This window comes from Prorops nasuta, unplaced genomic scaffold, assembly GCF_024137725.1.
Source record: "Prorops nasuta isolate Cenicafe-Biocafe unplaced genomic scaffold, Cenicafe_Pnas_1.2 PNAS00019, whole genome shotgun sequence".
Taxonomy (NCBI): domain Eukaryota; kingdom Metazoa; phylum Arthropoda; class Insecta; order Hymenoptera; family Bethylidae; genus Prorops; species Prorops nasuta.
In genome coordinates, this window is record NW_027116816.1 from 2,750,158 (window position 1) to 2,777,746 (window position 27,589).

The window sequence follows — 27,589 nt, forward strand, 5'->3', positions numbered from 1 at the left end:
TTTAACAGATTATAGAAATCTTTTTGTATTTATTTAGATTTAGGTAAGTTTTTTCTTTTGGTAATTGACAGGTTAAAGATACAAATAAATTGAAATAGATGTATAGTTTCAAACTTAGCTGGGATGTCTTCAATATGTATGAAAATGTTAACAACAGCTTGCAATAATTTATTTCTAGATTACAAGTTTTTAATATTTATTTCCCTTTCTTTCTTATGACATAAAAGTCAATTTCTTGATGTTTTTATTGCTTAGGCATCCTCATTATATCTGCTCTGTTTGTTTTGATGAAACTTGCTTTAAAAAAGTTACAGAGCCTTTTTATATTGATAATTAAGAGGTCTCAGCACTGTTAAAAAAGTGTGATTTTATATCTCTTAATTGAATTGCTTTACAAAAATACTTAAGTAAAATACAATTTTGAAGAAAGTGATTAATTCTAAACATTGTATTGATTACCAAGAAGCTTCACAGTATAAATGATAAATAATTTTTTAGACAATTCAATTTTATTGACTTAAGTTTAATAATTATAATACCTTCATACAAATAAATTTTTAGTGATAGCTGTAAGTATTTCAATGTTTTTATTTAAACAGTAATAGTTGAATCAAAATATTTGCACAATCCAACGAGATAAAATCTCTGTAATATTTAACACAGAATAAAAACATCTTTTTCTAACAGAATTTAGCATTTTATTACAATTTAAACAAAGAGAAGAACCTTTAAGGTTAAAGCCTTATTTGATCAAAATGCAACAACTTATATATATTTGGAAGGAGGTGAAACATACAAAATGTTTTTTTTTTATTATCATGATTAATTGAATCAAAACTTCATATTACTCAATTCTTTATTACTCAGCCTTAGACTATAAGCATAGACGTTCCTAAAAATAAACATTTATTTATATACAGATTGTTTTGCATCAAACATTGACTAATGCAAAGTTGCAATATGTATACTGCTTTGTTGTTTTTATGTATTTACAAAGAGAATCTCTTGAAGAAGAAGCAAATTTTTGAACACCAATTTGAGAAGCCTAGCATTCAAATGTTGAAAGATATATCAATTTTATTATATTACTATTGCACTACATGATAACTGATGTAAGAAAAAATATTACAAAAATTGCTTCTTCAGAAAGTATCTGACATACCATAACAGCTTTATGGTTCGATTTGCAAATAAGTGATGCAATGTATTATCTTTTGTAAAATTTCATTTACAAGTTTTAAACTGAATTTGATTTTATTTAATAGCAAATTCTGTTAACTACATGAAAGTATATGTATTTCAAATATATATAATTTTTTTTTATTACTTAATCTTTGACTTATCTCATTCTCTCTTGCGATGAAAATATAGTCAAATATTTTAACAAATCAATTTAGTATAATTAAGTAATTTAATGTATAATATAAGATTAAAATTTGATCTAATTAACTTAGTATTAACGTATAATCCAGATTATTAAAAAAAAAACTTAAAAAAAAGTTATATTGCTTTGCTTTCAATTGATTATGAAATGAGTAGCAGCTAATTTGTTCGTGTTGCGCGTTAAGAACAGATTCGTTAAAAAAAAGAAAAAACAATATAGTTTTTTCTTGTAAAATGTTGTAATAAATAATAATGATATTGCATTACAGATATACACTCGATCATTTGTGTATATATATATATCTGCTTAAAGACGGCAGTCTTTGATTCCTGTCATGCTAGTTTAATTAATACAACATAAGCTTCTATCGTTATCAATAGCGATTGCTAATGGAACCAATATAATTATTAATCTTTACGAAATAGTACTTACAAATTCTACTGAATGAAGTATCTTAAACCATAATAAATATGTTATTGAAAGTTGTAAACCAAAATACCAGGTAAATATCAAATTAATGAAACAATATTGTTACAAAACAATTAATCACAATTAAATTTAAGTAAATTTTTTAAGGCAATCTTTAGTCCATTTTCATTTAACAATAAAGCTAGAAAAGAGGCACGTTCATAATTTTCTGTAACCATTCCAGTATTATAAGAGGCTGCATAATTTATTAACAAATAAGCTTCAAGCTCATATTGTATAAGAATATTGTAATTTCTATTGCAAAATGATTGATTCAACAAAACAGTTTATTCTGTCCCTTAAGAAGTATAAATGTTACCTGCTAAATAAGTACTCTTTTATCATAACGTATATATATATATATATATATATATATATGTGTGTGTGTGTGTGTGTGTGTATATACTTAAATAAAATATACAATATTTAATTCGAAACATACATTTCCGGTACAGTTACAAACGTATGTAATATGACTATAATCAATTTAACGGCTCTTTCATCGCAAATTTAATACTTTCATGAAAAATTACGTCATATTTGATCACTGCATCACTGTAATGCACTGCATAATAAATATTATATCTATAAAGAATTAATGCAATTAGTTCTTAAAGCGTTGTAAGTTGATAAAGAGACACGTCAGATGAGTCTTTAATTCATTTGAGGTTCATGAGCATTCAGGATTTTTTCAAATTTTCTAATGTTTATTGTCAGAGAGCATCACGGTGCCAAACCCACACTTTTTTCGTATGGTCAAACCTATGCGCCAACCATTGTTGTTCCAATAACTGATACCTGTCTTGACTTAGGTATAAAGGTTTCCCCCGTCTATAAATAAGACAATAAATTCATTAGTTGGTTATATTTCTATTACTTATTTTATTAAAATGGGAATCAAATTAATTACTTCAAATCTTTATCTTCTTCTTCGAAATCATCAAGGTATAAAGAGCCCCATAAACAGGCACGTCGACCGCGTATCACAATAATGTAAGTAGATGTTACCACTAAAAATATTCCAGTTCCACCACCACAATCAATCGAATGCTGAAAGAAATAATATTTTTTACATATAATACTGTTTAAAAATTGTTAACAAGCCGCAAACCTATATTATTCAATAATATATCAACAATTTTACCTGTACTGCTTCACAAACATTCGCTTGCTTGCAACAATTTTGTTTGAGGCATACAATAGTACCACATAATAGGCATATACTAATCTCTTGAGGAACGGAGCGACAATGACGACACTGTCGTTCATGATAATACTGTTAAAATAAAGAGCAATATTACAAAAACTTATCTATTTACAACACAACTTAGTATTTAATAATGCTAAAATTTCTGAAATAAATATACTAAATATAGAGTGAATCTATAAACGTAACAAGCCAAATGATACCATAAACTTGAAATAATATGCTTTAAGCAAACACGCGTGTGTATGCATATCAGTTGACTGCGCTGCAACTAAAAAGACCAAGCAAATTGAAGTCATATATGTTTGAGTTAAATGATATTTTAATAAAATACTGAAGGTAGTTCTTGCGATGGATTCAGACCGTGCTGGTCATACATATTTTAAGCAAATATAAAAGTGAAATTTATTCTTTTAAATTCTGTTTCAATTATTATTTGATGATTTAGGATTAATTTTCCAATTACTAAACAGTAATTTGTTTAATTCGGAAGTAAATTATGTTCGACTAGTACGGTCTGAATTATCCGAATCTACTGCAAAAATTAAATTTTCTTACATTTCACAATTAATATCTTTATATTCAGTTTGGCTACCCACATTTTTTATACCACTTAAAAGTACGAAAATCGTACTTTGTTACCTTGTTTTTTTTTTGTTTGATCTACAATTTTTGTAAGATGCAATCTGAATTTTGCAATTTAAAATAGCGTCGTCTCCTATAAAGAGTAAATTAGATCAGACTTTTCAAGTACTTTTTTTTAGAATTTCTTCGGCAATCTACGTTGAAAAAAATATATCATATTCTTTGAAATTCGGAGAACATATATTTTTTTGATAATTATCTACAATTTTTGCAAATCAACAAGAACCACCTTAAAAATATGCTAGAATTTACAGCAAGTTATTCATTTAAATAGCTCATATAAACTTCAAGTGACTTTTCAAAGTCAAGGTAATAACATCACTTTTTGTGTTTCTTTAAACAAACCACAATTTGTTGGAATTCTTTTTACTAAAATGTATTAAATCCAAGATATTAATCAAGTTCATTTTATAAATTCACCCTATATACCAATCATCCTATAAAAGCAAATAAGACAGAAACGAAACAGTTGTAAATTATTAAATAGGTAAATAGAAAGAAATTTAGCATTACTGAATCAAGTTTCAGTAGATATACATACTGTGAATATTTTTTCATATTCCCTTGGAAGACGGAGAAGCTTCGGTGTTTGCCATGATATGTGCTGTTCTGCTATTAATGTTCTAGCAGCTTTATTGCGCATGAAAAGCTCACGAAATTGATTGCACCATGAAAGAGGCACCGATGTACTTGCTTCTTCATCTTTCCAGTTCAAAGCCACAGTGGAATTAAAATTATCCCAATGCATACCCTCCGTAACCAATTCTAAATAATATACTAATCTAACAAATTCTGCTTGAGGTGCGGTGACTAAAGGCAATGGTTGCTCGTACAGATGATGCCGCAGTAATGCAGCGACGCGTAAGAAAGGCAGGCATAAATGCCTAATCTGCAATACAATCTCACACGTAAAGTTACGCTTACTAAATTAACGGCCCAAATTAAATAGTACCAATAACAGATAAAATTTGTAGGGGTGTAAAAGTTTCATTAAAAATTATTAAATTTGAATTATACCTGCTGTTCAATAGGAAAAGTTTTCACCCATTTATACGTCACAGATGATGAAGTTGATGCTTCGCGCGTTGTTTCTTCGGTGCTGTATAGCTCAGTATCGTTAAAATGCGATATCACTTTAGCTATAATAGATTCCCAAGAAGTAGCCGAGCCATCTTCGCATCTTTTGAGCAACGTATTTCTTTCTGCTGTAGAAAATGTGCAGCTTATCTGAACTATAACTTGATAGTACAGCAAATTGAAAAGTACTTTTACTACACTTGAGAAATATGCTAAATATAAAAAATGATGATAATTATTATAATCATATCGGACAAACTTTCGATAGCAGCAAACTGTAATTACTAAAGGACCTACTTTGATCCAAGTGTAATGGCAGTAGTAAAATAAACTGTATAAGGAGAGCAGTAGGATCTCTTAGAAGTAAAGGAACTTCTTTTTTTGAGTGTGGTGTCAGTGCTAATGGTGTAGACGGTTCGGCGGAAATACCAGATAATTGTTGCCATGTATGATGCACTGGCCATGTTGTTAATAATCTCGCGTGCATAGCCAATACATGAAGAAGGGCAACTATAATAATAGTAATATACAGTCGTGTGCTTAATTTAAATTCATTTTCTTGTAAACGAATACGAAAATAGAAAAATGAATTAATGTTACCGATACAGTCGCGTTTCGGTGTCAAAGGTATCGTTGTTGGAGAAGGGGTGCACAACGATCCACCACGTTGTACCAGTTCGACTTCAAAATTTGTTCGAGCCACAGAACTTACAAAAAGAAACAGGTCCTGATGGCCAGGTGATGAATTTTTATGTTTATATTTTATATATGTGCAATTTGTCATATCTTCCATTGCGTGAGTCATTGCTAGGATTAAATTCGATGGAGTCTGCAATAGAAAATTAACGTATAAAGGTAATTAAAAAACACTGAATAAACTCAAATGGTTATTTAAAAAGTAGCAATGTACTCACCGGATTTCGTTGTATTTCTTTTAAAAAATTATTTAACTCAAGAAGAATGGTTTCAGGGGATGCTTGACGAGACCTTACAATAGCCGCACATTCTCCGAGTTGTGGTGAAAGTGGTAAAAAAGAATTAGCCAATTGTCGACAAAGCGGACAAAAGTATTCACCCTTATTAACAGCTAAAGAGTTCGGTCTTTGTTCCGATGCAGTTTGTTGGCCGCGCAAAGTCTGAAGATACAGTTTCAAACAGTCTAAATGAAGGTGGTGACCGCACGTCTGAACGTGAACACCTCCTTTCCAGCCCATATTAACTGAGAGAAGCCATGAAAACTGTAAGCATACGGAAAATATTAAAAATAATAAAATCATTACTAATAATTTTTAAGCATGTTTGAAAATAGAAGCCATTCACTCACTCCTTCGAAATGGCGGTTTAACTCGTCCATTAAGCGATCAAAACGTCGGCCACGCGTGTAATAAGTTTGTATTGAGGGCTCTTCGTCTGACGTAGGAAGTACGAGTCTTTTTTCTTGATGTCGCTCATGACCAATAACGCTCGTAGCCTATAATGATATTATTATCAAAACAATTTTAAGATGACTAACATATTTCGTTCACTATAAATTATATTTTACCTGTACTAGTACCACAAGCCCCATGGGTTTTTCTTCAGTACTGGGTGAAGTCTGACTGCAAATAACACAGTGATATTCCTTTTTGCTAGTTAACCTAGTAGTATCCTCCTCTTGATCCCAATCCATACCAGATACCCCAGCCTCCTCTGAAAAAACCAGAATGTTTTATCTTCCATCTAGTAGATGAAACTGCTTTAAAAAGATTACCAATTGTATACCTGTCTTCATTGCTTTTTCCATAAATTGTTTCTGTTTATTAGCGAATTCTGCCATAAGCCTTTTCTGCCTCTCTTTTGCTCGTTTTCGTCTTTCCTCCCTCTCCCTTTGCTCTCGCTCCCTTTGTTCATCTTCGCATTCTTGCATACGAGGCCACAACTTATTTCTTGTTTCAATTATTGTATCTTTACACATAGAGTCTATATTAGCGATCTTTTTAAGTAATTGTGAAATGAAAAATGGTCCATCCCCAATCCTGGATTCTGTAGGAGTGGCAGAACTACTACTAGCTTCACTATCCGATATTTGTTCAGGATTATAACTGTCAGGTACTCCAGATAATTGAGAATGCAACTTCAACAACAGTGATATTATACTTTCCCCAACGTCAATTAATTGCGGATGTGCCTAAATAATGAGTTAAGTTAACATTTTCAAATTTTGCTTAAATACTGCTCTTAAACTAATTTTTCACTGATATTATACTAACTTGAGCCTCTCTACGTTTTAGGTGTTTATGACCAGCAGAAGTAGATGGAACAATGTCCGTTGTCATCACATAAGATGTACCCAATCTAGAGTGAATCGGTGTAGATGTAATGATTTCGTTACCAGCCATAACTGCTGGCCTCTGAGGTGCTGGTGGTAATGCTGGTTGCCCTCCCACTAAATCTGTAATTAAAGAATAGACGGTTAATAAACAAATTTATAATCAAACAAATTAAGTTTTTCTGTAATGTTTATAAAATCTTAAGCTCTTATAATGTAAGCTACATAAGCGGAACATTTAATGGTTAACCATGTTTCTTTATGTTATTTTGCATTAACCAGTATTCAAAACACACAAAAATAAAATAAGTAAACTACATTAAAACACATACTGTCTGGCGAAGGGGGTGATTCAAGGGCGAGGACCATGGATTCTTCACTTGTTGATGGTAAAGTTCTTTGAACGATCAATGAATCTTCATCGTTACTATCGGCAGGTAAGGCAACGATTCCATCATCACGCATAATTGCCATGTCATAATCGGCTATAAAATAATAAAGCAAAAAAAATAATATTTTACTATAATCAACTATTAGTTAAAAATTCAGTTCATGGCGCTCTATAAATCTGAACTAGCAACCGTACATTAACTATCATACTCTATGATATTTAAAGTACTGAAGAAATTTGAAACGCGAATATATGCGCTCCAATGATCAAATCTAACAAGTTTTTTAATTACGTGTTTTATAAAATTAAAAATTACTATTATACAGTTCATAACAATGGGTATTGTGGCAAATTTGCGTTGTAGTTGCATATTTAGTTATATATATATATAAATAATAAGAAAAATCCAAGGGAAAAACAGGATGTGAAAATATCAAACGATCTAAACGGCAAAATCAGAATGGGTCACACACGAACAATATGAATGAACGTATTCTGATAAAATATTATGTAATATAGCTTTGGAGCTTCGTGTCATAATAATTATTTCTTCAAAACAAAAAGTAAATAGGAAACAGAAAGTAATGGTTATATATAGTTATCGTTTAATACCTGTTGGAGGTAAAGCTGGTAAAATAGGTGCGCTCATTACTGTTGCTACTTCAGTCATTTCACTCAAAATTTCCCATTCAAATTCGCCTGAAATTATTAAATAATTTTAAAATAGAGATCATAGTTGCTAATGTTAAATGATAAACCAGTGTTTCTCGAAACCATATTTTTTCAAAACTTAATCAATTAGATCTGTTTTAAGAATGCTTCAGTTTAAGTTTAGTTTTAATACTTTTTATAATTATGTTTTCTAATTCAAACGTGATAAAAAAAGTATTGGAAAAATAATGGAATATTACTATCTGAGCTGTTCGACTCTGGTTCTTGGACTAGAGTTACACGAGGTATTACTGTCCTCAAGTTTGCAGATAAGTTATCACTTTCAAACCAACTAGCCAAATCCATATCTTTAATAGCTTTAGAGGAATTCCCACCAGTATACTGACATAATGGATGTTCCTGAAATAATGACAGTTTTAACCAATTAAATCCACCTCCTTACATATTGAGATCTACTAACTTGATTTTCGCTTACGGATTGTTCTGGGGACTCTACAGTGACAACTGCCATCTCTAAAAGATAAATAGTCAATGCAAGTACATTCTCGGATATGTGATGACCGTTTACGACCTTGTACAAAATAATAAAAATCATAGCGTGAAAGATCTTTGATCGTAAAACGACCCGCGGGTCATCATAATCTTTTGAGACAGGTGCGGGATGTCGATACGGTGGCCAAGGTGTTGCGCAATTTTTTAACTTTCCAGATTGTTTGACACTAAACAAAAAAAAATTATCATATAAGTATTTGTACTCATAGATTGTACACAGGGTGCTCGGTCTAAAAATGTTAATTCGAAAAAAAAAATAGATAGGGGGAGTTTTAAGAAAGCAATCTGTATAAAGCTTTTAGGTCTTGCCCGTGATGAAAAAGTTATTGACTCTTTGCCTATGAATGACATTTATAGCAAGTATAAAAATGTCCTATCATAATTGTGAATGACTTCTATTAGGATTTTACTTGGGGGCAAAGACTATATAATCTCGATTAAAAATAGCAGACACAAAAGTGCAGTTCTTTAATGGAAATGAATAAAAAGATAAATTTCTCATTTTTGGATACATCACGCGAATGGAAAGCTGCACCTTGCATAATTATTTATGGAAAGGTGAGCGTTATTAATATAAATATCTGCTAAAGTGCGCCCTTTCCGTACTTTCATTTTTGAATACCAAATGTCATATTGCCGCTAGTAAAAGCTCAATAAAAGCATACATATAATAATAGTAAAACAATTGCTATTCTTGCAGAAGTTTATAAATATGTTTTATGCATAAAAAACAAAAGAATTCTAGAATGTTAGTACGCGAATGGCGTTTGTACGTGCAGAAATACTATAATCTGGATCCACCTTTAGATCTGACAATTCCATATACCGCGCCCACTCAACTACGGCAAGCCTAAAAGTTTCAAATAGAAAAGATGACACAAAAAAACCTTTAATCAAAAAATTATTTTGAGTTAAATATATTCATTCCATCGTTATCCCTTGTATAGATTTCATCTTTTTAGGTGATCTTCTAGGTAAGATTAAGTAAATTCATTTTGAGGCTACCTAATAGTAACTTACTAAACCTACTAATTTCTTCCCAGTAAAACCTTTAAGTAAATAATTTTGAATCGTTCACCAGTTTTTAACAAAGGGATAGACTTAAAAACGGTATAGAAGTTTTTCTCTTAGAATCATCTTTTAAATATAATTTTTGAATAAACAATAACTGACCAACTTAAGTATAAATAAAAATCGATTAAAATGTTCTAATAATTGTGTGAATATCTTACTATTCTGTAAAACGATCCATGGATAATTGAAAATCTCTTCTATGCACAGCTCTTAACAATACATGTAATGGATCAAATAATTCATCCCAAATACGAGGTTTAGGGCCATACATTCCTTGTTGCATATTACCACTGGCTTCAAGATTTTGGGCCCTATACTGTGCTACCTAAAATAATATTTGCAATATTTTATATATAGTTCTTGCATAGATAAAATTCATATTGACTTAAAAAATTCAATTACTTCAGCTAAAACAGACTCGAAATCTCTATTTTGCGTAGTACCACAACGTTCTGGCATTAATTCCATCAGTTGACTGTGAGTTTTATCACCCATGCATAGTAATGTTACCATTTCAAGACAAGACATTTCAGAATCTGATAGACCTAAAAAATAACATAATTATTTATTAAGTATATTTCCTTCAGGAAACATTTGTATTAAAAATTGATGGTATTAAAATGCTTACCAAGATTTGTCCGCACATTAACAAGAGTTGCCAAAAATGTTAAACAACTTTCCAACATATGAGTAATATTTCCTTCCTCAAGAAATTCATTTTGCGCTGCTTCATAACGACTCAAACTTAGCCATTCTTTTATATGAAACCTGTTGTAAAAGTTGATGATTAAACAAATGAATTATATATACCAATAATTTTATTCAAGTTCAAATGGATTACTTTTCTATGACCGTTTTCAAGAAGACTTCTGGTTGGAGTTTGGTAGCACAAACTTGTAATAAATACAAATCTGCATCCACCATTGAATTACAAAAATTACACTGTATATAAGTCATTGCTTGTCCTTTTATTTGTAGACCATTACGTACCCATAGTCCATTTAATATCTCATAGAAAGCCACCTGTATGATAAATATACAGGCATTAAAAACCCTGGTTTACTATTAATATTTTAAAAATTAATTCCTAATTATGAATACAGAATACATGTTTTTTACAATATATTTTGGTATCATCAGTTTTATTATCATCAGGATAGATATAAATGCTGAAAACACATACAAAAACGTAATTCATGTTGTGCATAATAAATTAATGTAACTGTTTATAACTGAAAGAATGAATGGATAGTAAGAAAAGGAGAGGTGGGGTAAAGAGTTAGGAGTGGGGTTTCAGTCGTAGTAGGTAGTAGGGTAGGGGAAAAAGGAAATTCCCGCCATTACTCTCTGGTCAATATTAACACAAAGATCTGTCTTTGTATATGCTCAGTTATCCTCACTCATTGCACAAATACCATTACAATGGTGTTGTACAATACAGAGTTTTGGAAATGGGAGTTCAGATAGCTGGGATTGAGAGGGAGTAGGTAGTTCGGATGGGACACAAGATTTCCATCTTATCCTATCCCTACCAGCAGCAGCTAATACTCCCGTCCTTCCCGTTACATTACAGTGAAGGATAGTGAACGAGAGGTTAAGTTTCACTAATACTGATGCATCAATAAACAGAGCAACGTTATCATTAGGCATCTGGGTATGTAAATGTGTGAGTTCCCTAGCAACCGACCAATGATAGCGAAGCATCGAAAGCTGACGCTTGACGACAATGCCGTCAGTTTATATTTGAGGCGGCAGCCATACACACACACGCTTAAACCCATAGCTGTTAGTTATTTCTCGCTCTTTCCTTCTGTTTCAGTTTCAGACGTTTCAGTCGGTTCTCCATCCTCCCTCGTATACCACCAATCTTGCTAGTCTCGCTACTTGCCATGTTTGCCTGCTTGCTTCACTGCCTTCACTCAGTCTAAAATTGTCACTGAATGCTTGCTTTTCAAATTCCAATGGATCGCTAAATCGCTGCATATAAAAATCAACCGTCGATCTAACGATCTTACGAAACAAGCAAGAAGCTTTCGTTTTAATCAAAAACCAACACTTCAAGTACAGACACGGTGATACAGTTACCAGTGATATATTCCTTTGTTAACGTTTCAGTGCATATGGGAATAAGAGAAAATAAGATGTTTGTAAGGTGAAAACAGAGTTCAATCGTTCGTAAGAAAACCATACTACACGCATATTTTAAGCCTAAGAAATCAGGTTCACTAAACATGTGGCTCAAAAGGAAAGGTTCTCTGGCCATTTTTTTTGCTTTAATGGCTTTTTTTCAACCTGGAGATGGATTTGACGTAAATTTCGGTGACATAACGGAAATATTGAGATTCGGTAAGGAAACTCTTTCGGACGCACTGGAGACATGGGAAATCATACGTTCAAGAAATCCGGATTTTGACACGAATGAACAATTTCCCTTTCAAAGGAACATGGAAAGGCGTATAATTAATCAAATAAGAGAAGTTGCTAAAGACATTCAAAAACTTGGACAGAAGCAAGAAACACAGATCAATATCATGCGAGAGGAGATTTTGCAGAAGATACCAATGCAGCAAAGATTGGAATTTCGCATTCAAGATTTTCAAAGGGTCATTTATCAGATTAATAATAAATACGAACAATTTCGGGCGATTTCCGCGAAAACAGAAACATTTTCACCATATACCCTTAAAGATTTCGCAGCTACATGTGTCTCAACCAGTATCGGACAATTGCCGGATCAACTCAAGCTTTTACATCGCTTGATTGTCCCTCAGGAAGACGATGTCTTCGAAACCAGCATTCTCGTATTACTGTCTAATCAATTTAAGGTACAATTTCAGTTAATTCACAATATATTTTATAATCATAGTATATCGCAATCTTCAAGCAGCTCGAGTAAATTATATAAATAATAACAAAGGTTGGTATTGTAGCGCGGTCTTACGTACACATAGCTATGACTCAGTGAAGAAGCAGAGAAGTGTAAGTAGTCCATAAGTAAATTGACTAATTCTACGAATTCCAACTGGATGATAATCCATTTGAAATATTCATCAAGTACAAATTTTTCTACTCTTGCAAAAACAAACTTTTTGCAAATTACTTTATTACGGGTTTTTTTGATTCGTAGGATCAATAGCGTTAGGGATGTCGTGATAATCCTACAGAATGCTAAAGTGATAGGATTGTAATTCAAGTCCAAAGCATTTGAAATACGAAGAACAATTGTGCTGCGATTGATATCGCTACTGAACAAAAACTAGAAAAACAAATAACAAGGCTGATCTGTTATAAGTATGAAAGTTTTGAAAATATCTACATTCTTCTAAATAAGTTTTAAGAGAGAAGAAACAAAAGAATAAACATAGTTTTCATTAGGAGTCGAGGAAACACGAGTTTAATTGGGATATGTGAGGTTTGTCCTTGTGCGAAATTGATCGAGAGAACCCAAATATTTGTAAGTTTTTTGGGTCGATAAATATAAAATGTTTAAAGGCTTTTAATATCATATATGGGTAGGAAGGAAACGGTGTGTGTATGTATGTATGAGAGAAAGAGAAAGATAGGGAGAGAGAGAGAGAAACCGAGCACGTAAATGAGCGTGTCAATAACACGCGAAGAAAGAATACAAGAGTAAGAAGAGTTGTGTTTGTACGGTATATGTATGGTGGTACGGTCCGCACGGTTTGGTATGGTGGAGCATGCGCACGCGAAAGAGACGACGCATTACACAGCTCAGCGGGATTGACAAAGACACAGGGACGAAAGAAGACCAACCAAAGAGTCGAGGGTAGGAGACAGGCGACTGGAGTGACGAACGAAAAGCAACTACTCGAGTTAATGCGATTTTCTCAGTCCAGTTTGTGCGTTCAGAGTGTTCACTGAGCTTTGCCCAGCCGTTTCAACACTAGTTTTACTTGGTCGCTAACCCTCCTCATCCTTTACTGAAAACGTGATTATTATTGGAATTGTGTTTTGACGACTAATAAATGACTTCTGTGAAGTGATTCAGCCTATGCAACGGTGCGTGTCGCGAAAACACTTTGAATCTTTGACAATTTACAATCACTTTTCAGCGGCGACCTAACTCTGTGCGGTTGACTCGCTCCATCAAGCACGTTTCTTTAACGCGATACTGCTCTTCGTCTAAACACTCATAAATAATTATAAAAATTATAGAAAAGCATAAATTAGTTATTAATATTTCTGGAGTATTGGACTAAAACAAAATTTTGTTTTTAAGGAACGTAAATTACTGTACCGTAGCTATGTAAATATTCGATACTTGCTTTTTCATTTGATTTTATGTGATAATTATAATAGCTTGAATAACAAGAGATCAGAGTTTAGGTAACCTTGCCGAGCTGTATTCATGGAATAGGAATTTCTTTAACGAGTTGGTATTGGGTTCAATGTCACAGTAGCAGAATTTTTGACTTGTGGTATATACGTGTATACGAGTTTTATGCGTAATCCACAACACTAATGCAGTTAGAAATAAAGAAGCTACCAAGAATAGTTATATCGCCTTTGTTCAATACAACAATGACATACAACAGAAAAACTGCAAAAAGGATCTTTTTTATCATGCCTCCCTAAGCTTCATAAACATACGTTGGTATTAAATTTCGTTCTTTCCTATCAGAGCATTCAGGGTATCAAAACCACTGAAAACAAATTCTTCCATGTGCATATCTTGAGCATACGAAATATTATATTACTCAGTTTATCGTTTTAAACACTAAAACGTAAATACGATTGGAGATCAGAATTATATAACAGAAAGTTTCATGAGAAATTCATCATGTTATCTGTAGCCCGTACTTTGCTTCGTTTTTTTACTTTTAATAATTCATTATTGAGACTGGAAAAACAAACCGCTTTAGTTCGAAGAATTCTAGGACATTTATAAAAATATTACTTTTTTAGAATTTCACTGTGCATCAACTTTATAATATAATTTTTGAGCGACAAGCGTAGACCTGAAAAAACGCGAGAGGCTAAATAAAGTGTCGAACGTTGGTAGGTACGACTTGTCGATAATCAGTGATTGCGTTGGTACATGTAGACGAGTTCAATTGCAGTACGAATAAATAATTCAGAGAAAAATCGTGCTTGATGTGCGAGGAGTAGCCTTGAGATAAAGATATGTAAAATAATAATTAAAATTCCAATAAATCGATTCCACAGAGTGACGTTGAAACAATTGGGAAACAGTAACGAGAGTTGAGAAAAATGCAGCAGGTTTTATTGCTGTGTTTGCTGTGCCTATCAGCAGTATGGACAAAATCAACCTCTATATATGACAGTATGTCAAGCGTGGACATGCTGAGGCACAAATTGATGCAGTTGGAGAATCAGCTTACAAGGGAGCTATCGAGTCCAAAATGGATCAATGTCGACGAGCGAGAAGCGTTTCTTTACATCATAAAAACCTACAAAAATTTCGGCAACGAAATAGAACAAGAGTTTCCGAATAATCGCGAGCAATATTTGGACGTTTTAAACTCCCTATGGTTATGGGCGAGAACGCAATCTGATATGAGAGGCGTAGATGGCTTGTATATGGTGTTTCGACAAATGCAACGAGAAATCGTCGACAAGGGTTCACCGGTCAACGTGAAACAGTTGACTAACTTTGCCAATACAATTTTGCATGACTCTGCAGCATCTATTCCCTTAGCCCTAGATCGTATACAAGAATTCGTAGCCGATCAAAAACTATTCGTTTTTGCTTATAAGGTACAGTGGTCTGAAAAAAAGGTTTTTTCAAATAGGGTAAATTTTCTGAGAGGAAAAGCAAGAGAGTCTCTACATTAACCTTAATTCTGTTTCCTTGTTTATAATTTCACTTGCAACTTTGTAGAGCAGAAAATCATTGAGGAATACATTATTGTATATTTAAGTAGGAAGATTAGTGTGTGATACGGGATGACTAACACTAAAATGTTCTATTAACGTTTATGCACAGGAAGCCGCTGCACGTATCTGTAACAATCGTCAATCTCCTCAGCAATTACTCTACAACTTGTACACTACGGTAGCACTATCGGAAATTAAGGGTTTTGCCATGATACAATTTTCATATGTTTTGTTGCGGGTCTACAATTCAAGTGAGTAAATTCACAACTTCATTCTATTACTTATATTCAATATATTCATTTGGAATCAAATCTTTAAAACAGCAATAGAATGCTTAGTTTGATTATTCTTTAGAGATACTTAAGTTTTGATGTTTTAGGTCTGGACTTTACCGAGGAAATGGAGCAACTTAAGGAAGAATATTACTCTAGGACGTCGGAAACAATCAGAGCAGTGAAAACTGCTATGGCATTTGCACCTCGTGATATGTATCTTTGCAACCCAAATAAACACAAGCCAGGTACATCAATCTCTTGTTAATGGTTTAGCAGTGCATATGCCATTGATGCCGCACTCCTAATAAATTAATTATATTAATATTTTAGATGAAACTTACACCGAACTGAAACAACTGTTTCAAGGATATATCGTTAATGAGGTCGATATGAACAGCGACTCAACGTGTAGACAAAACTGCGCCTATTACAGTTATGCGAAAGTTTATGGCTGCTACAAAAATCAGTTTTGTTCTCAACAGCGTAGGTGCAATGGAAAATTGGTCAATTGCGAATATGTCGACTCTGACATGTGGGTTTGCCCGTCTGTAAGTTCACTTTCTAATGGATTAGAGCAACAAATGCAAAAAACCTCTTTTCAAAGTAATCTCCCAAAACCAAAAATTTATTTTTTGATGTTGTTTTCCATTTATATTAGGATAGAAACTCAAATCGACGATACGAATACATCACTTACGAAGATGGACGTCAATTTGGGCAACAAAACACTTGTCCAAGACTGACCAAAGTGGACAGTTGGTGGCGTTGGCTTTTCTGGCACTGCAGCTATTGTTTCTGCTATTGTGATGATCATAACAAAAATTCCGATAGATACGTTAATTTGCGAAATGTTACATCAGATATAGAAAATAACAGGTATAAAAATAGACATTTTGTGTATAAACGAATAATGCTTGATCAATATCTTTTACAGAGTTGTAACAGGTATCAAATTTACGAAAAACAAGCAAATTATTCACATTCAAATACAAGAAGGAGAATTACAGCCACGTGCCAACATCAACGCTTCAACGATTGAATGGAAACCAGTAGATGACTACTCTATTTTTGATGAGCATATTATGAATACTGTAGATTACCATACATTGTCTTGGGAAAAGCGTGCAATAGATATGGACGATTTAACCTATGGCGATGACCATGTACTCACGGGTAAGATCATTCATACTTAAAATGATTTTGAGGGTTATAATAAAACCATTAAATTTATCAAAGGTGCAAGATTTCGAGTAGTCGGTACAAGATTAAATTTGGAAATACGGGTAACACCATTCAATTTTACCACTGGTCAGCTATTTCCAGAGAAAAGTGTTTGGCACAGCAATGATATCACAGAAAGGTAAGTTACTTGCTTGAAACATTTTCATAAGAGAAGATATAAATAGACGATCAATGCGAGTTTTTTTTTCAATAGGAGCGAGCTGCAATTAAAGAATGCAGATATTCCAATTAGAACATTGTTAGATGCCGAACCTGACTCCTTAGCTAATCAATACTTGAATTTCGCTGCAAGTGATCGTGAGAAAGATGCAGCGCAAAGTACAATACCATTTATAGATCTGCAGGCAGTCGCACCAAAACCACCTACTGCTCTTTCTGGGGCTGGTGTTTATCACAAAGGATCAAAGGGATCTGGCGGCTTTGTTGCTTTAAAATTGATCACATTTAATTATGAACCACATTTGCAAGCTGACGTACCGCCTATTCGGCCAATTATATCTGAATCCCCCAACGAAATACAAGCCGTTTAAACCTTTTTTTATCTTTTACTTCAGTTTAAATGAAATATTTTTTCTTTGCCTAATAAAATTATTTTATAATTAATTGCGATCAAACTTATAAATAAAAGTCTCGTATTATTTTATCGTTAAAAAAATTGACGTAATTTTAAAATGTAAGTTTTAAATTAATAGCAGTAATTCTGTGATCCACTATCTCCCTTAAGTAGCAAATTTATAATAAGAAAAAAGAAAATGCCTATATGTATATACATATATCTATAAACTTTGTATAATAAATAACAAAATATTGATAAGACTTTTGAATAAAAAATGTCTACATAAAAACTGAAGGTAATTCGTAAAAGAAATATCATCTTAACATTCATCAAATATTCAGTAGATCCGACTTACCTGAACTCGTAGTGGATGCATCATCAATAAGTGGAGTAAATCATTGGGAGGTAACAAATCTTCTAGCGTTACTCCTTGATTTCTTACCGCTTGGCACATGAAGACTGCAAAATATCTATGAAGCGGAAGATGAAAAGACACTTGCTGGCTGTCGTTCTGCAAAGTAATCAAACGATCAGAAATATGAACTTACCGTCGTAAAATAATTTCTAAAATCTTTAACAAAAAAAAAGACTTACAACATTTGGATGAGTATAGTTAACAGCGTCCAACCAATCTTGTAAAGCAGTCGAACAAAATGAAAGAACTCTTTGACTGAGTACTGCATTCTCAGGTCCATGAAGATGGGAAACCAATGCCCACATAGGATAAGCACTAGCTTCTAATTCAGCACTAAACGCCGCATAATATGTATTGGGCTCAAATTCGATGTGTTGATTTAACTCTCTTTGATTCACGTTCATACCTTAAATGCCATAACAATTTTGTATAGGTTCATTGAAAACTTTTATTAATGTTTAAGAAACTATTTGATACGACATGTCTAAGACAAATGCTAATGTTACCTTGAAACATTGAAAGGAAATCAAACCACATCTCTAGGAGTGAATCATCACTCATAAATCGTACAGCAACTGGTTTGTGTGAAAGAACATTGTTTAAATCAGAAACAAGTGGCCAATAGCAATGCTCTTTCATCACTTGTCGTCCGCAATCAACAACATAATGAAAATTTTTATCTGGATCTAATGGAATGTGTTAAACATAAACGTTTTTCAATAAGCAATTAAAAGTTTAGCAAAATATAAATTGATTCATAGAGTTACATACCATGAAGCGTATTTTGTATCAAAATTTTGCCCATCATATATTTTAAACTAATAACCATGACATGTAGCAACTTTAACTGATCTACCATCTTCATGGCCAAAGCTTCATTGCTAAATAATTGAACGCTAACGTGAACAACTCTGTTACTCAAAGTATCTGGATCTGTAGATCTTTCAAGCATCATTGAGATTCTACTATAGTGCAGTACAAACGCGCGGGTTAATGCTTCTTTATAAAGAGGGTCAGGCAACATATTTAGCAAAAAACACACTAATTTTTGTGGGAATTCATAAGCTACAGTCCAAAACATTAATTCTTCTAAGAACGTTTTATGCTCCAAATGTTCTTGCAGTGAAGCACATTCTATAGAAACAAATCATAAAATGAAATAAGATAATTATTCTTTGAATTGCGCAATTAACAAACATACCTTTGTATTCATCTGGTGGCTCAGGATTTGGCAAAGATTTTACTGCATTTTGATAAATTCTATTACTGTCTTGGCAATAGTTATCATATTCGGATTGCCCAGTTGATACAGAAGGATCCATTAAACTACGATATTTTTGTGGATTAGTAAGAGCTGATGTCATGACATGTCTCATTAGTGCACCCATATTATTTAAATCCAAAAGCATAGTTAAATATTCATCTGCTCCCTGTATAGCCAGTTTATAGCTGGGTACCCCAGTTTTACTGCAAGTGTAAATTATTTTTATATATGTCAGTTATTTTACTTTTATGAAACAATGCAACAGTTAAATTTTTACTCAAATATTTTGGCTAAAAATTTACCAATGTTCTCTTAAGTGTTGTATAAGCCTAAGAATTATTCTAGGCATCATAGCTTCAGCTACACACATTAAATCAGATGGAGCAACAGTCTTATTGACAGCAACCTTTGGCCCGTGTCTATCACAAAATCTAAATTACAGAGTAAGTGATATAAATATATACAGTAAATAATTATTAACTTAATTTGAAGCTCTACATACCCTGTTTCTTTCATAACAGATGTATCACCACAGTCACAAGCACCACCAGCTTGACTTAAGAACATATTGAAATCATGATGATGGTGGTTGCCTCTTTTAAAACATTCCGTGCATAATGACATGCAAGGTGATATCCCACATGTCCGACATCTATATGCCACAAAATTTGGAGTCCACACCAAGCCACAAGTTGTTGCATTATCATAGATTCTTGCTATAAAGGATAAGGTTTCTCAAACTTTAGATTTTTGAAAAAGGTAGTTGCACAATCAACAATATTATAAACATACTACTAACCTGTTTTTCCAAAATCATAAGGCGTTCTACCACCAGCCATTAACCATGATAACCAATCGATTGTCTCCCAGTCATCAATAGCATTACTGGGGTTTAAAAGAATATCTAATAACTCATTAAGAGCATTTTGATTTCCACCAGTGGGATTGCTGCATTGGGCATGGATGTACTCAGCTGCACCCATTTTGCCCTTAGCCAGCAACACTTCTGCCGATGTACTAGAGGTCGAGGCCATCGTGTACAATCTATCTATACGGCGAGGGAACAATCTTTGTAGAGATTTGTTCCGATCGCCTTTGGAAAATTGTGGATTTATGATGCGGAAGGGGGTAGTCGGAATCAAAATGAAAAAGCAAAGAGCTCGAGACCGAGAGCCTCAATAACAGTTTTTAGGCTGGACGAGCTCGACAGGTGGGTGGTTTATCAATATTCCGTAAATAGAATCTTTTGTCAAACTGCTTGTTGGCAAATTTTTGAAGGAAAAACCAAATAAAGGTGGCCCGCGGACCAGAAAATACCCAACAAATTCCATATCAAATAGCTTCTCTCGTTCGCTCTGCTGTCTTCATCGTCAATTCTGACAGCATGACGAAACTTATCCAGCAGAATCTTACTCCGTTCGCCAGTAAGCCACGCAATCAACTCTTAATTTATCCTACAGCAGATTTTCCGATTCCTTGATTTTCCGTTACTCTGACTTTAATTGCAGTTCAATTGGAATAAAAACATTTACGGAACACGAAAACTGGCCTGGCCAATACCACCACTACTTACTGCACTTACACCTTATACACCTTTAACATTAACTATCAATTGACTGGCCTGCCTGCTCGACCAATTTACCACAGTTCGTTTCTCATTATACACACAGAACTCAGAAGTGCTCAGAAGCACTCAGAAGTAGCTGGCTGCGGAACACGTTTACGTCCTTTCTGTTCGCCGTCGTCGCAACCCGATTCGCTCCTGCCTTCTTCCTCTTTTCTCTTTATTCTCCTCCTTCAAATCTTCCTATTTTACCGACGAAATACCTTCCCTCTCAAGTAGTCAAGTCGCTCAAGTCTCTGAAGTAGTCTGAACTAGTCTGAAGTCTCTCTCCTACTCATAGTTCGGCACAACGCCGCCAAGTGGCTAGCTCGCGTAGCGAGAGCGCCGTTATGGCTCTATTTCTCAACCGATTTCAATATTTTTGAGCTAGTTGGAATCAGTTGGAATCGTTAGCTCTGGCACCTTGTCATAAAGAAGCCCGATTTTCCGATTTGTTTTGCGTTTAACTATTATTCATGCAAATTTAAAAAAAAAATTCTTTTTTCGTTTTTTTGGAAAATACGGCTTTATTATGACAAGGTGCGCACGAGTCCTTACTTAACGATTCCAAGAAGCCCAAAAACATTGAAAACGGACAAAAAACAATGCTAAACAATTGTCCCTCGTTTTTCGCTCCCTAATGTTGGTAATAAAAGGCTTGAGAAAAAATTGTTCTATACTCTAGGAGTATTTTGTTTTTGAGTTGGTAATTTATAAAACTTCAAACAGTTCCAGAAATGTAGGAAAGGAAACTAGGGAACTCTCTTTTGATGGGTGATACGCAAAGCGTGTTGTCGCTGGAATAAACAAATTATAAATCGCAGGTAATCTTTGAAATGTCCAGCCATCCAGTGATAATATATAATTAAAACCATCTACCTTGTTGTATTTGATATATTTTAAATAATATTGTATGATCAATATCTAGTGTTTGTTAAATAGGGAACGATGATAGTGCCCGGTGTATAAATACTGTTTTTTGTGTTTGTGTTTACTTGTTAAATTAATTAAAATGAAAATTTAAATGTTTGTAATAGTTTTGAAGTTTCAATTGAATTATTGCTTTATTTATGTCTTCATTATTTAAATCAAATGCTTTTTTATAGATGTTGGAGGTTATGATATAATGTCAAATTGCTCTATGAATTCAAATTTTGGATAATGATTAATATATCATAAATTAATTGGTTATACGTTTTTTGTTCTAGCCATGGTGCGTATGAATGTGCTTAGCGATGCTTTAAAAACTGTGAACAATGCTGAAAAGCGTGGAAAAAGGCAAGTCCTCTTGCGTCCATGCTCTAAAGTTATTATCAAATTCTTGACAGTAATGATGAAACATGGTATGTATTTATTGACTAGTACTACTAGTTGCAGTTAATATTTGCTAAATAATGCTTATTTTTCAGGTTACATTGGGGAATTTGAAATTGTTGATGACCATCGAAGTGGTAAAATTGTTGTAAATCTGACAGGGAGATTAAACAAATGTGGTGTCATTTCCCCAAGATTTGATGTACCAATTAACGATATTGAAAAATGGACAAACAACCTTTTGCCTTCGCGTCAATTTGGGTGAGCAATTGAAAGATACTAAATTGATTCTGGATATTAGAAGCATCTAACCTATCAGCAAAATTTAATATAAATTATGAATATAGGTACGTCGTGTTAACGACAAGTGGAGGTATTATGGATCATGAAGAAGCAAGAAGGAAACATCTCGGAGGCAAAATCCTTGGATTCTTCTTCTAAGTTTTGTTAATTTAAATAAAAAAAATTGTATGAAAACATATTGAAAAATATCTTCCTTTTGCATTTATTACCTATTTATAGTTTAAAAAGGACGCTCTTCTGGTACTAACAAATAAAGCAATTCTCTAAGTTTTTTTTATTGAAAGATAAAGTGGGACTGGTCAATATACGGTGACGTAATAATTGGGAGTTTGGGACTTTGGGAGGAAGTTATCGATTGTGCTGCTGAGTTGTTAAACTGTGGAACCTAGAAAATCGACAAATGAAATTTGTCGAAGAGTTGAGATGCTTACGAGTAGATGTCCTTCCATGTTGGAAAACTACAGATATACTGTGCTTGTTGTGATTGGCTGGCTTGGAATGAAGCCCGTAGGTTGGGACATGCGCAGTAGATCAAGTTTTACTCAACACGCCTTAGCTCGTGGCTGTTCGCGCGAACCACCGTCAACCGTGCTTGTATCGGATAGTGAACGTGAACGACCGTTCGGTTTACAATAGTCGTGCGACTACTAGTGGAAACAACAAAGTTGTTTATCATATTTTAACTGTCATCAAACTTATTATTTTCACAACTGTTGTCATAAAACAGTTTTGTATATATTTTCGAAATACCGCGGCATTTAGTTGATTTTAGTCCGAAAAGAACAATTTAGTCAACGGTGTTGCCAGGTGTTACCAGGTGAATGCGACCGTTTTACCTGGGGACTACCATAAAGAAACCTTTTCCTTGCGTCGTATATAAGTGTTCCATATTTATTTTCGATATTTCTTCAACAATGAAAATTTTCATTCAGTATAAGTAAAGATAATCGACGCGCGTTAAAAAAACTGCATGAAGGTAATTTCTCTACCTGAAATTGTATTGTTTGTAGAAAAAAATTGGAGCGTTCACTCAATATTGTGTTGACTTCATCTGAAATAGTATCGATAACGATTGCTATTATCTTGTGTTCAACAGTTTGTTAATAAAGTGAATTACAAGTGTTCTTTTCAATTAATTCGTCCATTTCAAACTTGAAAGGTTTCCTCATGCTGAAATAACGAAGACAACTGACGCTACTCAATATATAAGTCTACAACTGTAAAACGGAAGCATTAGTGAGCAATTTTTATAATGGATTGGTGTAGTGCAAAAACGAAATAAGAAAATATTTGAATTTCATGGGAATAAAGTTACAAAAAATATGTTTGTTGGAGAGATGGTGGTCGAGGTTGACTTGTCGTGTCGATTGTAAGTGGAGTTTAAGCGTTTGTGAGAAAGAATGCTGAAGAGTAGTTGATCGAGACTTTTATCTTTACAGGGATAAACATGGTTAGAAATGCATTTTAAGGAGAAGTTTTGATAAGGGTTGATTAAAATGCGGAGGGCGTTTAACATTGGTGGCCCATTGCTTCAATAACTGCTGTATAGCTTAGTGTTCAGAGACTGGGAAAGAGTATTAACGAAGTGTAGTGTCCGACGCAGTGTATTGCTGGATCCTTTTCTCTCCAAGGATAATATGGAGTCGAAAACAAGAAACCGCCTGAAATACTGCCTACCCAACATCGGCTCCAGCGCTTTCAGAATTCTCTTTGGCGCTATTTGTTTCATATGGATTGCCAGTAGCGCTTGCGCCGCCCGTAAGTTTTTCAAATTTTATATTCTAATAATTTATAAAAATTTGTGCAGACTAGTCTCCCTGGAGAAAACTGTACTAGTTAAAGATAATTAACTAATGCACTTTTCTAACGCCATACGTTATATCATAAACATGTTATAAGTTTCGTGTGGGAACGAACGTCAGGATATGCATTCTTCCAAATTAGTAATATGCATACTATGCATGTAGTATGAATACTAACTTTTCTATATAAAAATATGTCTTAGTTACAAAAAGCCTGCAGGCTATATTCGCCGGTTATGCAACATTTTGAAATTGTCTTCGATATTAATTAAGTGCTTCTTTTTAATGCGCATGTCCCAACAATTTTTTATTCATTACTTTGTCTGCTTTGTTTACGTAAGTTTTTCTCTCAGTTTCTTCGAATCAAGAAATTTGAAACTAAGTTTATGCCAAATCAGAAAGACCTTAGGATCAACAAAATTTATTTTAAAAAATGAAAAAGATGTGTGTTGGCTGTAATCAAAGATTCGATTCACTTTTTAGCACTTTTACCCCCTAATCAACATTGAAACCAAAATTGTTTTTTTAATAGACAGATTTTTAGACGAATCAAGATTTTCTAAGAAGTAGGGATTACAATGTCGACTATACAGAATTTCTCCATTGACATCTTTTTCTATAGTAAGCTCGCATGACTGGAAAGGTTACTCACGCAATTTTTAAGTTAGGAGTAAACAATCACTTTTCTTTGATTAGTTATAAATACAATTATAATAGTACATAGAATATTTTTGATATACCAATTTTTGTAAAAAAATGGCGCTATTTGGAAAAAAATACCTAATAATCCAAAAAATATTGCCAGAAAATGATTTCTCACAAAAGACCTGTGTAACATAATGAAAAAGTCCCAACGTACCTCTATAAAAAAGCAATTTTAAATATGCAATTAAAATTTGAAATGAATCGGTCCAGATTGGTTTACTTTGTGTTTCCGGTTGATTTAAATAATGCTGTTTTGACAAAAACCTATGTAAACACATCACAGAGTGCTGTACTGCACTATACCTATATAGTTCCTACGACATAATTCGCGACAATCGAGTATTTAACAATTTTATCCGTCCATAAATTTTTGCTATACATATAATTTTTCAAGTGATAAATTATTTTTTAAGTAAAGAAAAGATTTTTTCAAAATTCTACAGTGATCTAACCCCTGAATCTATATTCCCTTATATATAGAATACTATTGATAGACTCACGGAGTTTTATAATATTAGCGAAATTATTAGAATCGCATAACAATCGTTACTCCAACTACAGAAATATAAGCAAATAAGGATCCTTGGTGAAAACAAACAAGTATCTTCGGCTGGTAGATTTAAACGTAGTAAGAAATCTGCGATTCCCTCTCATCGGTATGACACCTAACTTAGGCTAAGTCTAATTGAGGTTTATTGCGACTTTAATCAGGCCAATCGTAGGAACGAAGTTAAGCGTTTGACCCCTATCTTTCTTTCTCCCCTTCTCTGTCTGTCTCTCTCCGTCTTTCTCTGCTCAATTAGGAGAGATATTGCAACAGCAGCACGTGCCGCATACGCCACCGCCCGATTGTCAGATTCAACACAGTGGGACAGATAAGGGCAATGTTTTATTTTTAATACCGTATTATCCGTTATCCTTATCTCACAGGATACCATAATCATTGTGCGTCATCCCACTATCATTGACTTCCATTAGATAAGCCATTAAAATACCCTGATGAAACGAGATAATCGCGATATTTCACTTGATCCCATAAAATACTCGACTAAATAAACAAAACTAAGGGAAAGCAATCAAACCACCATAAGTACAATTTGCTCTAATGCTATCATACTATATATTACGCTTCTAATTGAATAAAACGATAAAAAAATACATACAGGGTGTCCCTTTTGTTATGTCAAAATGTATGAATTTGAAAAGTATGAAATATTCTAAGAAAAAAATTACTATTCCATTTTTAAATTCGATCCCTAACAAAAAAGTTATTAACGATTAAAGATCGCTCGACGTTGATGCTCGATCGCCGATAAAACAGCAATTGTTTGAATATTTGTGCAAAATCAAATTTTTTGATAAAAACGAATAAGTTTTTCTCTTATCGGGAAGGGTTTACTTTGTTCAGAGAGGAAGAGACGAGTCGTAAAAATATTGAATCGACGATAAAGTAGTAAATAGTTGGAGGGAGGATACAGTTAGCACACACGTGAGAAGTCTGACGACGTTCGAAGCGTGTCGGTGAATCCCCCTTTGATAAGTTTTACGCACCGTTGCTCATTATGTGACTCTACATTATTATGGTTTTGCTGATCATATCCATCAATTTATACAATGATCCCCTCCTACAAATTCCAAGCCCGCATATATTTCCTTCTGATCCTATATTGATGTTTATTGAAGCTTCTGCGTTTCATTAACACTCTTACCGATACTTTCGGTGCTTTCCATCATATTTTTATCACAAAAATCGATGTTACAGTGAAGATAATTACAGATACAAAAGTTCCAATATAATTGGATTGATAATAATAAAATTCTATCAATTACTATATTCTAGGGGGAGTGAGTAAGGCTATTACTCACATTATTGAATTAAATGTTTTGTTGAATGTCACGTATAGAATTTATAGAATTTCCAAGTTAATTGAAGTTGGTTTTTACTCCTTTTTATTTTATTACATGATAATACTTATATTTGTAATTTTTGTTTCGTTTTCATGGATATTTCTTTCTGCATGATTGATATATTTCTTTTTACTCTTCGTTTAAGTAGACACTGTGAAAATGCAGAAAGTATAGAAAGTACGACTGATGCAAACAAACTCGTATATATAGTCTGGATGAAATCTGCTGGAAAAGGAGATACTAAAACGTGAAGCAGCGGATAGAACGCTGACGAAACAGAAACTCTTGACAATATAGACACGTGTGTATATTTCTCAGAGAAAAAAATGTGTGATAGAGCGTCAGCTCGAACCAAATAACAATCAGAATTAGTTCTACCTCCAATAATAATAATAACGATAATTTAATGTAATGCTTGTATATATTAAAGACGTAGTTTGGTTTAATATTGTAAGTATCCGATGATTCTTGCGTGTTAGAAGAACGCTGACAAAATGAGAGTTTTTAACAAGGTAGACACGTGTATATTGACATAAAAAAAACTGTATACTATAGCGTCAGCAAG

The 27,589-nt window shown here is 33.4% G+C and overlaps 4 protein-coding genes across 7 annotated transcripts in view; 3 read left to right on the top strand and 1 right to left on the bottom strand.

Annotated features, from left to right (window-relative positions):
* Positions 1-39: 39 nt before the first annotated feature.
* On the bottom strand, positions 40-21,176 carry Ubr3 (Ubr3 ubiquitin ligase). The gene is made up of 28 exons (XM_066739109.1): positions 20,189-21,176; positions 19,892-20,105; positions 19,692-19,820; positions 19,327-19,592; positions 18,897-19,259; positions 18,632-18,811; positions 18,305-18,531; positions 18,066-18,221; positions 10,620-10,801; positions 10,407-10,546; positions 10,181-10,323; positions 9,937-10,103; positions 8,613-8,871; positions 8,392-8,551; positions 8,093-8,179; positions 7,422-7,574; positions 7,031-7,212; positions 6,543-6,948; positions 6,325-6,470; positions 6,106-6,252; positions 5,696-6,019; positions 5,382-5,610; positions 5,079-5,291; positions 4,722-4,993; positions 4,246-4,593; positions 2,997-3,128; positions 2,763-2,902; positions 40-2,683 (listed from the first exon to the last, which is right to left on the bottom strand). The coding sequence occupies exons 1-28, from the start codon at positions 20,421-20,423 to the stop codon at positions 2,566-2,568; spliced, it is 5,718 nt and encodes a 1,905-aa protein (XP_066595206.1). The 5' UTR covers positions 20,424-21,176; the 3' UTR covers positions 40-2,565.
* Positions 11,538-17,977, top strand: orion. The gene is made up of 8 exons (XM_066739111.1): positions 11,538-12,603; positions 15,747-15,888; positions 16,017-16,157; positions 16,243-16,460; positions 16,571-16,788; positions 16,847-17,085; positions 17,149-17,272; positions 17,348-17,977. The coding sequence occupies exons 1-8, from the start codon at positions 12,010-12,012 to the stop codon at positions 17,682-17,684; spliced, it is 2,013 nt and encodes a 670-aa protein (XP_066595208.1). The 5' UTR covers positions 11,538-12,009; the 3' UTR covers positions 17,685-17,977.
* Positions 21,177-21,707: 531 nt separating the features above from the next.
* Positions 21,708-22,787, top strand: LOC136780566 (small ribosomal subunit protein uS8A). The gene is made up of 4 exons (XM_066739021.1): positions 21,708-21,816; positions 22,201-22,335; positions 22,402-22,567; positions 22,654-22,787. Exons 2-4 carry the CDS (start codon positions 22,203-22,205, stop codon positions 22,745-22,747), a joined length of 393 nt encoding a protein of 130 aa, XP_066595118.1. The 5' UTR covers positions 21,708-21,816; positions 22,201-22,202; the 3' UTR covers positions 22,748-22,787.
* Positions 22,788-23,171: 384 nt separating this feature from the next.
* sdk (sidekick cell adhesion molecule) overlaps positions 23,172-27,589 on the top strand; it is a 32,552-nt gene continuing 28,134 nt past the window's right edge. For 3 of the 4 annotated variants that reach the window (XM_066739013.1, XM_066739015.1, XM_066739016.1), the window contains exons 1-2: positions 23,172-23,978; positions 24,049-24,367. In XM_066739013.1, coding sequence (XP_066595110.1) covers positions 24,247-24,367 — 121 coding nt within the window. In that variant the 5' untranslated portion in view covers positions 23,172-23,978; positions 24,049-24,246. Of the gene's footprint in view, positions 24,368-27,589 lie in introns of all 4 variants that reach the window. The other variant, XM_066739014.1, reaches the window with a different exon arrangement.

What these genes read in the sequence shown, in the direction of transcription:
- orion (XM_066739111.1), top strand. Translation starts at nt 12,010, where the DNA reads ATGTGGCTCAAAAGGAAAGGTTCTCTGGCCATTTTTTTTGCTTTAATG. An exon ending in GTTGCGGGTCTACAATTCAA is followed by an intron (nt 15,889 to 16,016) that starts GTGAGTAAATTC and finishes TTGATGTTTTAG; the next exon opens with GTCTGGACTTTACCGAGGAA. An exon ending in CCCAAATAAACACAAGCCAG is followed by an intron (nt 16,158 to 16,242) that starts GTACATCAATCT and finishes TTAATATTTTAG; the next exon opens with ATGAAACTTACACCGAACTG.
- Ubr3 (XM_066739109.1), bottom strand. Translation starts at nt 20,423, where the DNA reads ATGGCCTCGACCTCTAGTACATCGGCAGAAGTGTTGCTGGCTAAGGGC. An exon ending in TTTCCTTTCAATGTTTCAAG is followed by an intron (nt 18,532 to 18,631) that starts GTAACATTAGCA and finishes ATGGCATTTAAG; the next exon opens with GTATGAACGTGAATCAAAGA. An exon ending in TAAAACGTAGAGAGGCTCAA is followed by an intron (nt 6,949 to 7,030) that starts GTTAGTATAATA and finishes CTCATTATTTAG; the next exon opens with GCACATCCGCAATTAATTGA.
- LOC136780566 (XM_066739021.1), top strand. Translation starts at nt 22,203, where the DNA reads ATGGTGCGTATGAATGTGCTTAGCGATGCTTTAAAAACTGTGAACAAT. An exon ending in GACAGTAATGATGAAACATG is followed by an intron (nt 22,336 to 22,401) that starts GTATGTATTTAT and finishes CTTATTTTTCAG; the next exon opens with GTTACATTGGGGAATTTGAA. An exon ending in TTGCCTTCGCGTCAATTTGG is followed by an intron (nt 22,568 to 22,653) that starts GTGAGCAATTGA and finishes TTATGAATATAG; the next exon opens with GTACGTCGTGTTAACGACAA.